The sequence below is a fragment of the Gopherus flavomarginatus genome, chromosome 2, assembly GCF_025201925.1.
Source record: "Gopherus flavomarginatus isolate rGopFla2 chromosome 2, rGopFla2.mat.asm, whole genome shotgun sequence".
Taxonomy (NCBI): Eukaryota; Metazoa; Chordata; order Testudines; family Testudinidae; genus Gopherus; species Gopherus flavomarginatus.
Genome location: NC_066618.1, coordinates 156,201,355 through 156,219,415, shown reverse-complemented (window position 1 = coordinate 156,219,415; position 18,061 = coordinate 156,201,355). Strand labels below are relative to the sequence as shown.

Here is an 18,061-nt window from a genome sequence, read left to right as displayed (position 1 = left end):
GGTGAAGGGTGGAAAGGACCATTCCACAAATAGCTGTGGTTATAACGTAAAGGGCAGGCTTAGTGAAACTATGACAGCGCTGCTAGCTTGGAAATCCTGCCCATTCTATTTCATGGCACCGTTTCCAATCACACTATTGGTAAGCAAGCTACAGGATGCTTGGTTGCACTTTATGAACACACAGAACATCCACAATCTTCACACATTGGTTTCTTGGCATCATCTATAGGCCCAGTTGCCAACCTCGATAAAGTTGTGCAAGAATGGGATGCACACAACCTCTCTTTGTTGGGAAATAATACTCTAACACTTTAGCATGCCAAGAAATATTAACACTGCCAATGGGCAGCTACCCTTCGGTTATCCGATCAGAAAAATGGTCCATACTTGTAAAGTTAGAATATTTCAAAGCATGCTCATGAGTAATAGTTGAAGACTTTATTCCTTAAAATGTTTACATAAGATAGAACTTTGTTTAGATAATTTTCCCCCTTGTATACAATACTTGGTAGAAATTTTTAGAGTCAAACATTGTAGACCTCTATCTCAATATAACACTGTCCTCGGGAGCCAAAAAAAAAATCTTACCGCATTATAGGTGAAACCGCATTATATTGAACTTGCTTTGATCCGCCGGAGTGCACAGTCCCCCCCCCCCCCGAGCACTGCTTTACCGTGTTATATCTGAATTCGTGTTATATCAGGGTAGAGGCGTACTAAAGAAAACACTCCCAAAGAACATTGACTTGCTTTACCTTCTTCAGAGAGAAGGTAAATATTAAAAATATACATCATGGGATAGATCAGGATCTGCACAATGCTGCAGTGTAGAATACTCACAATAAACAGATGTAGTTCACGTTGCTACAGTAAGTAGAGAAAATTTTTTAAAAAAAATCAACTCTGTGATAACTGCTGCTTTGAGACTTTAGTTTGCATAGATTAGCAACATATAAAACCTGTAATAACCTTAATGCTTATAGTGGGTGAGAGGGAAGAGACAGCTTGTTACAGGTTAGAATATCAACACTTGAAGGGTTTCTTCTTTTTATGAACATTGTGCAATAATTGCAAGCTACTAGAATAATTAACGCAAGAAAACAAAACACACACACACTGAACTGATTTGCCGTTGGCTATGAGGGCTGATCCAATACACGTTCAAGTCAATGGGAAACTTTCCATTGACTTTAAAGGACCCTGGATTAGGCCCTACAATCAGAACCTTTGAAAGAATACAGGTATTGCCGGAGAGGAGGTTGACTTTCCATGGAGTAATTCTGCTCATTTTGTCCCAAACATTTTATCTAGACAAAGCCATAAAGATCCTATCATCTGATGTTGACTGGGTAAGACTAATACAATACTTGGAACATATGGCTATTGGCTAGGTTTGTTTGTGACCTTAAAATTAAATAAATAAATAAATAAATAAATAAAAGTAATCAGTGCTTCCCTTATTCACCTTCATTGAGGAGATGGTGGATTCTTTCCTTGTACTCGAATGCCCATCAAGGTTAAAAATAAATACCTAGCTCATACATAGCACTTTTGATCTGTAGATCTCAAATCACTTTACAAAAAGAGGCCAGTACCATTTCCCCCCATTTTACACATGGAGAAGCTTAAACACAGAGGGATGAAGTGAGTTGACCAGGGTCACTCAGCAAGCCAGTAGCAGAGCTGGGAATAGAATCCAGCTCTTCCGAGGACCAGTTCATTGCTGTATCCTCTAGGCCACACTACCCCGAAGATAATGATTTGTCTCTCCTCTGTTTGGCATCTTGTGAAGCCATTTATTCCCATGCACAGTGAGTAAAAGCAGGTATAAAACATTTTCATTAGGTAGAGTTTTATTCCCACTTCACACGTTTAAGTTACACAATCTGAGTAGGCTTTCTTCTCCGCTACTAGTGTATCTGAGGAGTCTAATTGTCTCAGCTTTATCTAAAAAGAAGAAGTTTTATTCACATAGTTCAGGTTTAAAGAATGGTTTGGGATTGCTTCAGAGGAACACCCGGCTGATTTAGTATGGGGAAATCTCATTCTGGTGGAGCAGACTAGCACAAGGCCTATGCACCACTCCAGTCCTTAAAAAAATAAAATAAAAAATTAAAATTAAAATAGAGGGCTTATGTGGTGCACAAGATTTGTGCACGCCCTTTGCACACAAGTGAATTTAATCCCGTGTGTGAAACAGCTGGCCTCAATCTATAAGGAACACTTCTAACCTCATTATTCCAAAACTCAGTTTTCTGCTCGGATGAAGTGGTTGTAAGATGCAGTGCCCACACTTTTATGCACAGTTGCTACATGATTAATTTGTATTGATTATCTCCATCACACATCTCTCAAAACATCCCTTCCTTTTACACCCAGATTTGCCACACCCCAAAGCTGATTTCTTATAAATTCCTTCCACAATTAAAAAAAAACCAAAACACACACACCCAGGATATTTATTTACCAAAAATGCTGCTGAAGAAAATTAATCCAAGTCATGAATGTTTGTGCTTTATTCCATGTTTGTGTCCTTCTTTTTTGAGGTCTGCAGCTTACAGGCTTCACATTTGGGGTTTGCCAGTGCACCCTCAACTTTCTAACTTCACCGGGGCCACTCATTATCATCTGATCTTGTATTCCAGTGATGCAGCCTTTTCAAATGGCTTTACAGAAAAACTGTTTTAAGCAGAGCTAGCTCCTGGCTGGTTGTGGAGAAGGGGGTGGGGGTCTTCCTCACTTGTTAAAATAGGTTTTTTAAACAGCAGCAGGATCATCAGAAGTCGTCCCCTCCACACAATAGCTGGGATTTGCTGGAACTGTCACATGCACATTGCAGTGTGTCATTATAGAGCCTAGAAGTTCTGACACAGTCACTTTTGCCACTGAAAGACACTCCCACCCATTTTGATCAATTGTTTTGTGGGGCTCAAAGTTTAACTCTTCGCCAATTTGTGCAGTAACTTGGAAATCCACAAGTAAATCCTGCTCCTGATGCGATAACGAAGATTGCAAAGCCCTATATTTGCCTATGCATCCGAAGAAGTGAGCGATAGCCCACGAAAACCTATGCTGAAATAAATTCGTTAGACTATAAGGTGCCACAAGTACTCCTGTTCTTTTTGCGGATACAGACTAACACGGCTGCTACTCTGACACTTGAAAAGGGAGTTGCTCTGACTTTTGCATGGTGGCTACATTTGAAAGTATAAAATCCTGGTACGAGCATCCATTAAGGTACCGAGGAAACTAATGTCAAGAACTGCACTAGTGACCCAAGGACATCAGGACATGATGGTTCTTTCATCATCGTTATATGAATCAAAAGCATGTACTAGCAGAAAAAGGAGAATCATTTGGTGTCACTTCACTCAGCATAGATTTCTACCCATCTTGGGACAACAGATGGAGGAACAAACCTTGGAGTAGATAGATAAGCATTTAACTTATCCCCCTTCTTGATTCCATGACTATAACAGAACATCTTTATGGTGGTTAGTAAACTTGTATTCTTATGCCACTCAGGGGACCAAAATTCTTTGACATAGAAACTGGATGACAGTTCACTTTGTGCCTTTCCTTCTTGCTAGCAATTTTCACACTTCTTCCCAGTTGGGCAGTTTATATCATGTGAACCCAATGTTTGCAGGCTGACAGGTCTATCTCCATATTTAAAAAAAACAACAACACTATTTCGTAGAACTTGAAAGGTCATTGAGGCCAGTCCTCTGCCTTCAAAACAGGACCAAGTATTGTGCCTGACAGATTTTTGCCCCAGATCCCTAAATGGCCCCCTCAAAGATTGAACTCACAGCCTTGGGTTTAGCAGGCCAATGCTCAAACCACTGAGCTATCCCTCCCCCATTGTATCAATTTTTTAAAAATTAATCCCCCCCATCTCCTTTAAAGAAACTGAAGTCTTCATACGTTCGCTTGCATTTTCATTCCACACATCTCTTCTGTAACATTTCATTAACAATCAGTGTCAAGTCTTTTCTTATGAGCTGGGTCTAAATCAGACACCTCTGTAAAGGATTATGCTTCCATTGTATTGCATTTCCCTCCCAAATCCATGAATAGCTATAATAAAAAGAACATACACCTCTGATTATTTAATAGCATTATTCCAAAACAACCCGGTGCTTTTATAATGTTGATTCTAGAACACTTGAAAAAACTATTAGATTTAAAATCTTAAACATTCTTTAAAAGTACTTTAATTCACAGAAATCTCTTGGTTTCTAATATACAGTAGATGGTTACTTTTTTTTAAAATCCATTCTCTTTTCATGTATTTTCAGTATCTAGCTATACAATAACTTTCTATCTAGAGCTTTTTCATGTTCTCCAGTCCAATTTGCCTGCTTTAGGAATAACAAACAAACAAAAAAAAATAAAAATAAAATTCTATTCACAATTTTACCAAGATCATTTCCATAGTTCTCTCGTGTAAAGCTTCTTCTGGAAAGTGCAGTATTACACATGTAATGATACAACACACTTAAGCAATACTTTTATTATGAAGTGTAGATTTTAAAAGAAGATTAACAGAGAACAGACAATTGATGGTTAGTTCTATTTACAGAATTTGTTAAACTAAATGTTGGTGTGTGTGGGGGAAATAGTAGGAAAACTGGAAATAGGAGATAAATGCTCAGACTTTAAATGTCTTTCCCTCTCAAGGAGAGGTCAATACATCTATAATTTAGTCATTCATACTTTCGCACATGAGAATCTGCACTGGTACTAATACAGCTACATACACATACACATACACAAGGTTAGCAGTAAGCTAGTAATTATTCCACTACAGAGGAAGAGTTCGTTTATTCAGGAAGAATTTTCAAATATATGATAGGAATGCTGGACTTTAAGATCATAAGCCAATGAAAACAAGTTTAGCGTATCCAGTTAGTTGACGAACTAAGCATGTCAAGGTAAAAAGAAAAAAGGTAAATGCCATCAAATTGTATCTAGCTTGTCAGCACTCATTTCCAACTGTTTGAGGAGAGTGCATGCTTGTTCTACAAAGACTGAAGATCTGAATAAAGTTTACAGTAACTTGTCTACTGAAAAATGGTTCCATACTTAACTATGTTGTACTATATGTAGTTACAAGGGAAAGAGGAAAACCCAGAACAGATACGAGACATTTGACTAAAACCCAGGTTAAGAAAAAACAACTGTTGGACAATTTGGTTTGTACACAATTTACAGCTTGTTTTTTTTTTAAATCTAAACACACATACATACACGCACGCACACAAAAATAACAGGAAAATACATCCACTGCTCCCACATTGCCCTTTTCGGCCAACAGTTCATTCAGTATAAAGACACTACAGCCACACTCGCATGTATTTGGTTCTCAATTTTGAAATATTTCACTTGGGGTCATTTTTGTAGTGTTAACATTTGGGGGTTGGTTTTTTTTGTTTTTTTTTGAGAAAGCACAATCTGTTCATAAGCAGGATCATTTTAGAGGGGGTGTGGAAAACCCTCTCAATTTACATGATCACCATATTTACTGTGCAGCTCCACTGCCGCAAAACCCATATTTATTTTTCCCCCCTCTGAAGCATATATTGCCAATTTAAAAACCCATCTTCTCCTAATTTGTCTCCTACCTAGGAGATGAACAGCGCTAGTGATTTTGTGTGTCCTTTCCTTTTGCCCATTTGTCGGAAATCCTCTCTTCTCCCCTCAAAGGTTAAACACATGTTAGCACTCTAGCCTAAGGAAAACGAAATATCCGTTGTGTGACATTTCTAGCAAGGATCATACATAGGCTACAATTAACTAATTCATTTACAGTTAAGCTTTCGGTGGAGCTATGTGTAAATCTCAGCAGAGTGGATAATGATGAGTAGTGTTTCCTTTAGACATATGCTAGTCAAGACAAGTGCATAAGAAACCATAGCAGATTGTACCAGGGATAAGCTGAAGGACGGACTATGAGAATAGGTGGGACAGAAAGAATCCATTCCTGGGCTGGGGATGGGAACATAGGGGGTTGTCTCCGGCTGTTTGCAGATTTTTTTTTTTTAAATAAAACCCCAAAAAACCTGAAGGTTAACTCCTCTGGAAATGAAAATGTAGATAAGGTACGTTACAGAAACTGCGTCTGCTACTGGGTCACTGCTACAGGTCTATGAGCTGATCCACCAGCAGTAAAGACCTGGCTAGGTTGGGAAGACTGGATTCAGAGCTTCCACTGTTGTTTCTAGAATGCCCACCTGAAAGGGTGAGAGATAGGAATTCAGTATTGCACAGGACACACAGGTTAGTTTCAGATGTTCAAGCACAAGCAAAGAAAGAACAACCAGAGAAAGCAACTTTAAGCTGAGCTAAGCTATTCTATGTTATGGGTACTATGGTATGCAGTGTGTCAGTGGCAAGAATATTAGAGGAGACAAGGTGGGTCAGGCAATATATCTTTTATTGGACTGACTTCTCTAGGTGAAGGAGAAAAGGTAGCAGCCACTGCCAAGATTTACACAGAATAAGGCCGTCATGGAAAAAAGTCTAACAGAGAACTTTATCAGAATCAAATCAATGGGATTCTGTAGGATTTTTAATTAAAATTATACACTTCTATAAGATGGGTTAAAAATTCTACAGAAAGGATGTTGTTTTCAAGTGACAGAAGTCTAGAACAGAGGAGTAATTTCTACCAGACACCATTAAGTCATTTACAGCCATTTCATAAGCTTTTTAAGTGATCCTGTAAAACCCCCATAGCATTTATATCATTCTCTGTAGAAAGACTCCCTTTATTTAGGGTTGGCATTGCAAAAGCACTCAGCATTGGCAGACTTCTGCTTTCATTCAAGTCGGCAGTGAACCTTCCACTGACTTCACACGGGAGCAGAGCAGACTTAAACCCAGGTTGAGGGCTTTTGAAAAATTCCCCCCTAAATGCCTTAGGATTTTTCCTAATGAGGGTCCTTCTTTCAAAGCTAATATTAGCAGCAAAGCAGGCATGCAGTACACTCCATGCTATAAAAAACAGGATATGGGAATTACAAAAGGCAAGGGTTCCACTGCCAAAGAGAGTAATGGAACATATTATAAAAATCTGTTCTTTCACCAGGAACTTCAGAAACATCTTCACTGCAGTCAGACTGCAGAAACAAGTCATATTTGACAGGAGTCGTTACAAAAAGCCGCCTGCCTCTGTCCCTAAGAAGCTCATTAATTAAGCATCATTCACCTAATTTTATTTTTAAAGGGACAATGCCTCTTAATAGCTACATCCTTATACGAGGCTGAACAATGGTCTGTAGATAGGATGATAACATGAACATACAAGGCTGGAACTCATATAGACAGGAAGGCCGCGAAGTCCTAATGACTGAGGCTGGAATTTTCAAAAGTGCACATCCATGGGCACCTTACCAGTGACGTCAATGGGCACTGGATCTGGGCCTTAAAAAGTAAAGTTACATCATATAATCTAGCCATGGAAATGTTTGGGTGAGTTAGTCAATACAGCCTCATGGCAGGGCATGGGATGTGTGGCTGACTCCTGGGATGACAAGATGTTTGAATTACTAAATGTTTACACACATTGTCCTGTCTCAGCAGTTCTCAACCAATGCGGCACAGTAAGCCTTCTAATTCATGATGGTGGGGCAGCCAGGCCAAATTTGAGTGAGTGGCATTGTGCCCAAGTGGTAAATGAATCCTTCTCAGTACTGTATTATCCTCTCTCATTGGGCCCGATTCTCCTCCCCGCCAAGTTGGAAAATCAGGAGTAACCTAAAAAACAATGCAGCAAGACAAACTGGCATAAGCCAGAGGAGAATTGGGCTCACTGATAACTAAGGAGATATGGTTTCCGTGTAGTTTGTGTGTACGTCTTAGCATGACTGCCCAATAAACTGGTTGCCATCATGTGTGTTCTTTTAAAAAATCCTGGCTTACCTTGTGAATTTTTGGATATCAACACTGGGATAGGGTCAAACTCATCTTCTGCCACCTTTTCAGAGCCCTCAGGAACTTCAAAGCCTGATATCAGATTAGTATCTTCTGCAGTGTAAAGGGGGAACGCAGGTAAAGAAGCAAAGATAGCAGAAAAAGCATGTTAGCATTGCCAAAAATGTTAGGTTTTTTTTTTGTTTTTGTTTTTAAGTGGTTAAAAAGCAAGAGTTTAAATAAAAAGTTGAAATAAAGTTGGTAAGTCTAAGACGATAATAGGTGAAGAGTTAAACTCAAAAGCAATAGAAACAAAAACCAAACCCAAAACATACACGCACATACTCAGCTGAGCCAATTAATGAGAACCAACATAAAATTTGGCCAACCCAATGCTTTAGAGGTTAGTACGTTTCCTAGCTATGCTAGGAACATGGGTTTGAGGTTACACTGGCACATTGCATGGCCAGCAAGGATAGGGGGGTTAGGGGTGAAGGCAAAGAGGAATGAAAATATTCTTTTGCATCTTACAGACTAACAAATTTATTTCAGCATGAGCTTTCGTGAGCGACAGCTCATTTCTTCAGATGCAGAGAATGGAACACACAGACAGGATATATTTATACATACAGAGAACATGAAAATTTGGAAGTATGCATACCAACAGGAAGAGTCTAATCAATTGAGATGAGCTATCGTCAGCAGGGGAAAAAAAACTTTTGAAGTGATAATTAAGATGACCCATAGAAGGTGTGAGGAGAACTTAACAGTCTCTGTTAAGGCCTGAGTTAATTGTGTCTAATTTGCATACTAATTCGAGTTCAGCAGTCTCCAGAGTCTGTTTTTGAAGTTTTTTTGCTGCAAAAACTGCCACCTTCAAGTCTGTCACTGAGTGGTTAGAGAGGTTGAAGTGTTCTCCCACTGGTTTTTGAATGTTATGATTCCTGATGTCAGATTTGTGTCCATTTATTCTTTTGTGAAGAGACTGTCCGGTTTGGCCAATGTACATGGCAGAGGGACATTGCTGGCAGATGATGGCATATATCACGTTGGTAGATGTGCAGGCGAACGAACCCCTGATGGCGTGGCTGATGTGATTAGGTCCTATGATGGTGTCACTTGAATCGATATGTGGACAGAGCTGCAATAGGGCTTTTTTGCAAGGATAGGTTCCTGGGTTAGTGTTTATGTTGTATGGTGTGCGGCTGCTGGTGAGTATTTGTTTCAGGTTGGGAGGCTGTCTATAAGCGAAGACTGGCCTGTCTCCCAGGATCTGTGAGAGTGAGGGATCATCTTTAAGAATAGGTTGTAGATCTTTGATGATGTGCTGGAGAGGTTTTAGTTGGGGGCTGTAGGTGATGGCTAGTGGCATTCTCTTATTTTCTTTGTTGGGCCTGTCCTGTAGTAGGTGGCTTCTGGTACTCTTCTGGCTCTGTCAATCTGTTTTTTTACTTCAGCAGGTGGGTATTGTAGTTTTAAGAATGCTTGATAGAGATCTTGTAGGTGTTTATCTCTGTCTGAGGGATTGGAGCAAATACGATTGTATCTTAGAGCTTGGCTGTAGACAATGGATCGTGTGGTGTGTCCTGGATGGAAGCTGGCCCTATGCTACCAGCACTCCCAGCTATCTTCGAGACAGCACTGACTTCCTGAGGAAACTACAATCCATCTGTGGTCTTCCAGAAAACACCATCCTGGCCACCATGGATGTGGAAGCCCTCTACACCAATATTCCACACAAAGATGGATTACAAGCCATCAAGAATAGTATCCCCGATAACATCACAGCTAACCTAGTGGCTGAACTTTGTGACTTTGTCCTCACCCACAACTATTTCACATTTGGGGACAATATATACCTTCAAATCAGTGGCACTGCTATGGGTACCCGCATGGCCCCACAGTATGCCAACATCTTTATAGCTGACTTAGAACAACGCTTCCTTAGCTCTCATTCCCTAACGCCCCTACTCTACTTGCGCTACACTGATGACATCTTCATCATCTGGACTCATGGAAAAGAAGCCCTTGAGGAATTCCACTGTGATTTTAACAATTTCCATCCCACCATCAACCTCAGCCTAGACCAATCCACACAAGCGGTCCATTTCCTAGACACTACTGTGCTAATAAGCGATGGTCACATAAACACTACCCTATACCGGAAACCCACTGACCGCTATACTTACCTACATGCCTCCAGCTTCCATCCAGGACATACCACACGATCCATTGTCTGTTGTTCTCCTCACACCTTCTATGGGTCATCTTAATTATCACTTCAAAAGTTTTTTTTCCCCTGCTGACGATAGCTCATCTCAATTGATTAGACTCTTCCTGTTGGTATGCATACTTCCATCTTTTCATGTTCTCTGTATGTATAAATATCCCCTGTCTGTGTGTTCCATTCTGTGCATCTGAAGAAGTGAGCTGTAGCTCACGAAAGCTCATGCTGAAATAAATTTGTTAGTCTATAAGATGTCACAAGTACTCTTGTTGTTTTTGCGGATACAGACTAATACGGCTGCCACTCTGAAACCTGTCATTTTGCATTTTATGTTCTTATTCTCTAACACCAGTACAGTTCCAGAGAACAGTCTACCTCTTTGGTCATGGGACCACATATATAAAAGGAGATTTTGAGGAGAAAGATGGCAGCATGGCACAAGGAAGTGTACAAAAGATCCAAGACCAATTAATCAAATGAGCCAATACATGAGTTATTGCCCGTGGGAAAGAAGGCAAACAAGGGCTTGAAATTAATGGGAGTTAGGTGGCTAAACTTCTTAGGGATTTTTTGAAAATCCCACTAAATTCATCTCTGCTTCTTTAACTAACGAAATACCTTGGAAAATCTGGTCCTCAGACCTTATGTAAAGCATATTCCCTCACTATGGCTCACGGAATAAGAGTAAATAGGTTCTGTTGACCAGAAGCATTCCCCCAACTCAGATACAAAAAAAATCCCTTTAGATGAAGTTGATAGATATCCTACTAGATTTTGGCTGTGCAGGTGAAGGAAACCCTGTGAAAACACATGGCTCTTAGGAAGATAAGGGGAAAGCCACACATTTCTACAGAATGAACATGCAGACAAGCCAGGATCATGCAAGTGGGCTTTATGGCCTAGCTCAGAAGTCTTGTGTTCTTCAGCAATCAGACAAATAGCTTAGCACCTTTTTGAGCCAACCGACGTTCTTTTCTGCTCTATCCATAATTGTTGATAGCTTTGAGACAATAGAAGTTTGTAATACATTTAGCCATCTACAGCTGTAGCCATTAAGGGAAGATTGTTGAAATGTGCACTCATTTTAGGCATCTTCAAGATAAGAAGAATGCAAGCAAGTATATACTTTTGGATGTGTTTCATTAAGAGATGCATTTTCTCTTCAACTCACTGTTTCAGCAATTTATAGTAATAACACACACTATTCTGTCACAGTCTTTCCCATCCCACACATCCGGGATTCAGTTTTTTGTTGAGTAAATGCAAAGTAATGACAATCAAGACTTGAGGGGCTCTAATTTACAGCCTAAGGAACACAATATAACCTAGCAACACACATGAATTTTCAGTGTAAACTTGCTGAATAAGAAACAGTGGTTTGGAGAGAACATCATCTCTGGATATTATTGTTATTGACATAAGCGTCCACCCCATTTTTTTAATCTTTAAGTTTATCAAAGTTCCCCAGAGTCAATAGCTGACGCGATTAAGGCACCTTTGTAGTATCAATGATATCTTGCGGCACTGGAGTTCCACAGGCTGACTATTCGTCTGCACACAGTGCACAGTTAGCCGGTGCAACTTATTGCCACAGGATTCACTGAAGTAAAGAACTTGGAAGGATTTAAAAAAAAAAAAAAAAAAAAAAAAGGAGTTGGACAGCTATATGGATAAGGAGATCATCCAGAGCTGCTGCTGCTGCTAACAAAGATTTTGTAGAAAAGCCACAGACAAGAGTTTTGGAAAAGATATAAACCTTGTGTGTCCAATAAACCTTGAAAGGGAAAGTGAGATTTCCACGTTTTGCCCTCGAGGCAATGGCAATAGTGGGAAATTGGGCAGAATTCTCTCAATTCATTCTCTCATTTCTCATTGAAGTTCAACATTTTGAGCTTCCATTTTGCTGAGTTGCATCACAGAATAGCAGCCAGTGAACATACATTTCAAGCCATTTACTCAGAATAAAGTGGCACGGAAGTTTACTGTTGCAATGAGTAATTAGGAGAATTGCCTGTTTAAACTCAAAAGCTTTATGAAAAATGCAATCTCATTTTAAAATGCCATTGACTGTAAAAATTGATTACAAACTATTTCTACTGCACTTCCTCTAGGGACTGAACATTTTCTGTTGCCATAGGGATGCTTATCAACTGAGCTAAACAAACCTCAGCATGAACAGACACTCAGAGGTCTAATACAGGTTAGTATTCGCTCTTTGGGCCTGTCTTTTCAATGCAATAAATGAAGGAAAAACCCATGTAGAGAGATATTTACCATCCAAGATACACTCCACATTTTATTTGCATATAACTCATTGCCTGGCATTTTTCTAATAGCTGGAGATGTTACAGTGATCGCTTCAGCACTGAGCAGGAAACTGGAAGATCACAGCAGGAAAAGTACATCTTAAAACCTGTGCTCGAAGCTCTGAACTGATGAGCAATGGTGAAACATCTCAGATCCAATTACACCGAGGACCTAATTTTCACCCCCACAGGACTTCACTGGAGTGGTGGATGGTGAGCAACTTGGGGAGGGGGGCGGGAAATCAAGCCTCAAGTATATTCAGATCCTAGCATAGATAGTAAGTGAAACATGCAAGGTCTTTCACAACACAAGAGCAGAGCTGGAAACAGAACCCAGGTCTCCTACACCAAGGCATGTATGTTAGCCACTAGACAATGCTCAGGTCAACACACACTGGCCAACCTCCAAAATTGCAATTCTTCACAGCCACAACAGGTTAGCCCATTGTTACTCTGAAGCTCAGGTTCCCCAGCCAGCCTCCCACAACTATACCCCGCTAAACTTTTTGGTTTGTGCATTACGCTTCAATACCTAGTCACTTCTGTAATTAGCGTGACTTGGTTCATGGGCTTTTCTAGCTAAATGTTTCAGGGAAGAGGACATGTTCCTCAAATCTGGCAATACTAAGTCAGAGGACTTATGCTACAGACAAATCAAACACTGGCTCTTCGAGAGGGGAAGCACAGGGTTTCAAAAGCACACATAGTCAGAGAAGATTATAATGCAGTAATCCCTGCTGGCCTTAAAAAAAACAAACCCTCCCCCCCAAAAAAACCTATTAATACTGGCGCATTAAGGCAAATACTATTACACACACAAAAATATACAGCAGTCTTAAATGCTTTTGTTTGCAGAATCATGCTGAACTGTTTTCATATTTTCTGTTGGTAATTTGATGCCCCCAGTATTAAAGGCTGCACTGTATATTACAAGTGTTAGCAACTCAGGGGACAAGGCAACAGGGTCTAGTAAAGAATATGAGTCAGATCATCAGTTGGTATAAATCAGCATAACTCTACTGATTTTGATTTACACCCACTGAGGATCTGACCCTACAACATCAGGTACAGGTATGACAAAAATACCCAGTGGCAGGTTACCTTTGTGAGCTTGAGCTGAAATAGCTATAGGAGCAAACTCGTCCAAGAGGTCAGCAGCAGGGTTAGAAAGCAGAGAGCAGTCAAGTAGAGAATCTTCCCCAGTGAGAGAGTCTGTCCAGATTAACAGCCATCAGACCACAGCAACGACAGCATTAAACAGCGCACATACACAAGACTGTTAGATTAATACTGTCACACTCCGGTTACCATCCAGTTAGTACTGAAAGGGCAGTTTGCAAAACCTGCATGTAGCCACATCTAACGTTATTCTGGTGGGGAAAATTTCCCACCATTACAGAGAGCAGTGAAGGATCCCAAAGTGTTTTAACCACCTACATCCAGAAAACCAGATTCACCCCAGGACAGCAGCCATCTCTGGAGCTGTGAGAGCAGCAGCTGAGTCAGAATCTTGCACAATGAAATGGGCTAGATATTAGCCAAGATAAGAGCGAGAGTCCCTCCCTCTTGCAAAAAACCCCTATGGATCTTTGGATATTGTTTAAGTCAAGACTGGAATGAGGAGGAAGCTTTTGCCATTGTTGGTCTGGTTTAAGGTCTTGTTGGGAAGACGTACAGACTGTATGGTACTTGTTTATTTACTTTGCAAAGAAGGAGAGAGTTGCTCATAGGAGGATTTGAACCCATGGTTTCAGGGAAGCAAGCCTGATATTTTAGATGCAGCTGACAACCTTTGTAGCTGAGCTCAACTATCTGAAGAGGCTTGTCAGCCATAGACCAGACTAGACACCATTCATTTCTGTGTAAAAGAAACGTTAAGTAACATTTCAGATATCTTAAAACTACTGGTCTCCTGTGGCACATTAGGACACCGTCAGCTGGGGCCTATCCTGCGAAGTGCTGAACGCCTTGTTGAAATGAGTGGGACTCTGAGAAGATACAAGGATCCACCTGTAGGAGCAATTTTCAGGATCAGGGCTCATGGGATAAGAAAGAGGGATGAATTGCCAATTACAGAACACAGACAAAATACACCTCTACCCCGATATAACATGACCCGATATAACACAAATTCAGATATAACGCGGTAAAGCAGCGCTCCAGGTGGGCGGGGCTGAGCACTCCGGCAGATCAAAGCAAGTTCTATATAACACGGTTTCACCTATAAGGCAGTAAGATTTTTTGGCTCCTGAGGACAGCATTATATTGGGGCAGAGGTGTACAGGTGACACTGACGACTGGCATTCATAACGGCCACAGGAGATCTCAGAAGTAAACTGGAAATTACCAGGTAAGTTTCATATTCGTATTGGCAACACACCACTAACAAGTGTCTATAACCAGAAACATGATTTTAAGGGAAGCTAATTTGGGGGAGGAGGGACTTTTTATTCTAGTGTGTTAAAGAGACATTAGTGGATTAACAAACCAGAGAGACATAGCCTGTCTACTCAGCATTTAGGAGTGGGGGGAAAAAGGTGATTGCCATAAGTGTAGGGATACCCAAATTAGCTTTGATCTAGTTAGCTTGCAAGCACAGGCTAGCTACTCCACTGCATAATCAGGGTCCTGAGTGGGCTTGCACTCAGCAACTAGCCTGCACTCCCAGTGCTTAACTGCCATTGGCACTTGAGCTAGCTAGAACATGTCCACACATGCTGAAGTTCACATCTCTGATTGCAGTGTAGACATACCCACACTTCTACGCCCTCAAGATCCAGAGGCCTCTCTAGCCATATATACGGAACAAACAAATTACAGTATCACCCTCATAGGAGAAACACTTGTCAGTCCATCACAACACCTGCTCTGGAACAAAGAGACGGTGCTGGATGAATAACCAAATGCTTCTGTAAGGTTCTTCTCCAGTGGGCTAACAGTGACCTTTAAAGGAACCAGCTGAAATTAGATTTATAAACACACGGTCAATTTAAACTGCAGGTGAGGTTGGGGGAGGAGAGAGAGAACAGTTTAGTCAAGTGGAATTCGGTTTTCCTATTCACTATAAAGAGATCCTACAGACCACCCTAATGCTACCCCCCATTTGAGTTTGGGGCATCTCACCAACCTGTTCTGTTAGAAGCAACTGAATCAGTCTGGGAAGCAAGGTGCTGGGGCAGTGGAGCCTCCAGGCCAGGTATGAGACTCTCAACAGGTATGTCATCTTTTCCTTTCATAATGCACCCGAGATCAGAGCAGAGAGAAGGGAGACATTAGTTTACCAAATACAGCACAGGTAGAAGCAGAGAAGGCAGTTGTCTAAATCTTTAAGCACCTCTTTAATACATAGGTCAGCTAGACTGGCAGGAATGTGGCAGCTTGATATTATCCCCAAGTTAGTATAACAGCAAATCACTGAAACAGACCACTCAGGAATAAGGCTAATAGCAAAAACTTAACCCAGAGCCTGAAAGTTAAGAAATCATCCATTAAAATTCCATCTCTCTTTGGTAATAAGGGACATATAAATACCTAAGTATCCGAGTGTCTCTCAGTCTTCAATGTATTTATCCTCACCCACACCCTGAAGCAGGACAGTGCTATTATCCTCATATTACAGATGGGAAACTGAGATCCAGAGAGGCTAAGTGACTTGCCCAATGTCACACAGAACTCTGTGGCAGGGCGGGGACCTGAACGCAGATCTCCTGAATCCAAGGTTAGTTCCCTAACCACCCATCCTTGTTAAGAGTCCCCTCACCCAGCACATTATCCTCCTTCTACACAAGGCTCAAAGAATCCCCTCCCCAAACACCACACTGTCACAGCTCTGCCACATTATTGATGACAATATGGTAAACCTCAGGAGTTTAAAGCAGTGCTGAGCTGTTCAGCAGTGACTTCCCCTGGAGTCAAGGGGTATGGTGCCTCGAGAGGCAAATTCGGCCCCTTGCACATATTCTCTTCTAAGCAAGGCGTGTTTTGCGACGGCTGCTGGCCTACCTTTCGCCTATCCTAGGCGGGCAGCTAAAACATGCACATTTATCGTGTAAACATGCAGGAGCACAAGATGCCACACAAATTACAGTTTGTTATTTTACCATTCACAGCATCGGAGGTGCAACCGAAGGGGTCAGCTAGAGGCAGGATATCAGGGAGCAGAAGCGCAGTCTCAGGAGATTTGAGACCCTCAATCAGTTTTTCTGGGTTAAGCAGAAAAGGAGGAAGAAAGCAGAAAGAAAGCAAAAAAAAAAAGAGCAAAAACATTAAACAGCTGCTCATCTGAGGGACCAATCATCTTACATTACACTCTGTTAATTCATATAAGCATGGCTCTATGCAGGAACACGCATCCTGCTTATACAGCGCCCTCCAAACAAGGATCTCTAAGCACTTCACAGAAGTATCTAACTGATCCATTTTACTTATAGCTAAACTGACACCTACAGAGGTTAAGGCCCTAACTGAGTAAGTATGTAAGCATGTGCTTAAGTACTTCGCTGAACTCGGGGCCCTATGTGACTTGACCAAGGTCACACAACAATTCAGTGGAAAAGCAAGTGTTCTAACAGCCTTGCTCTAGAATACCAGGCTATGTTGTCCCCAGGAACTCACCACAACAAAAACAAGACAAGCCTTTCAATAGCATTATAAATACATAAATAAATAAATCTATAAACCCATGAACTGTAAAACAGTTTGAAGCTCGTGAACCTTTCCCTAACTCTTCCTATATTAGAAAGGTATTTGGTTATATTAGAATCATCATATAAAAAGAAGAGGACACAGATCTTCAAACCCACCCAAGGGAGTTAGACATACTATTTCCATTAATTATTATGAGAACTGCATACATCAATGTCTTAGGTGGCTAAAGAAAAATATTAGAACACTACGAAGCCAGGCCTCACAGCTCTAACTGGGGTTTATACAGCTGTCCAGTTACCAATCTTCCCCCCCCTCCCCCCCGAGATACCAAATAGATTTTAAATCAGATGTCGAGTTCTTGGCAATGGAATGCCTATTTCCATTGCTGACTACTACTACATTTTGGCAACTGCCAGAGGCAGTGCTAAGGTAACTGGTTACCATGGGCATACAGTAAAGCTGGCTTAAGTTGCATTTATCTAGAAACCAACCTGGCACACACAACTGCGGAGAATTATGGATCAGGCCCCATTTGTGGTATTCAGATCCGGGAATTTGGTTTGGGCCCTATTTCTCATTTTAGCTTTTACATTTCTTGTAAAATTCAGCTCATTTTCTTAAATCACGGTACAAGCCTTGCACAGCACAAGAGTTAAAATTACAAAATTTGGTACTTTTAAAATTAGATCTGCAATTTTAGTTACTCACATTTGAGACACACCTTCCAGAGGCCTGATTTCCAGAAGAGGGTCTCTAGGTGAACACTCAAACTTTCTGAAAGCAACCTGGAATTGTTTGAAACCATTCTCCTCCATCACCACCTCGACCTCTTAAATGCATTTCTGTTCCACACTCGTGTTTTTTTAGTGAAATGCGTTCCTCCATTTCCGACCCCTCCCCCCCCAAAGAGATCATCCATTTAACCCTCATATGCAAAAGGATCTCTCTTTGGTCAGCCATATGG

General features: G+C 40.9%; 1 protein-coding gene across 16 annotated transcripts in view; it reads right to left on the bottom strand.

Annotated features, from left to right (window-relative positions):
* AAK1 (AP2 associated kinase 1) overlaps positions 1–18,061 on the bottom strand; it is a 137,718-nt gene that overhangs the window by 10,682 nt on the left and 108,975 nt on the right. For 6 of the 16 annotated variants that reach the window (XM_050939857.1, XM_050939850.1, XM_050939854.1 and 3 more), the window contains 4 exons: positions 16,551–16,652; positions 15,578–15,679; positions 13,552–13,662; positions 7,927–8,031 (listed from right to left, as the gene is read on the bottom strand). The exons of 2 other annotated variants lie outside the window; for them this stretch is intronic. In XM_050939857.1, coding sequence (XP_050795814.1) covers positions 7,927–8,031; positions 13,552–13,662; positions 15,578–15,679; positions 16,551–16,652 — 420 coding nt within the window. Of the gene's footprint in view, positions 1–4,201; positions 6,237–7,926; positions 8,032–13,551; positions 13,663–15,577; positions 15,680–16,550; positions 16,653–18,061 lie in introns of those variants that run through there. 8 more of the 16 variants (XM_050939862.1, XM_050939867.1, XM_050939858.1 and 5 more) reach the window with 6 other exon arrangements.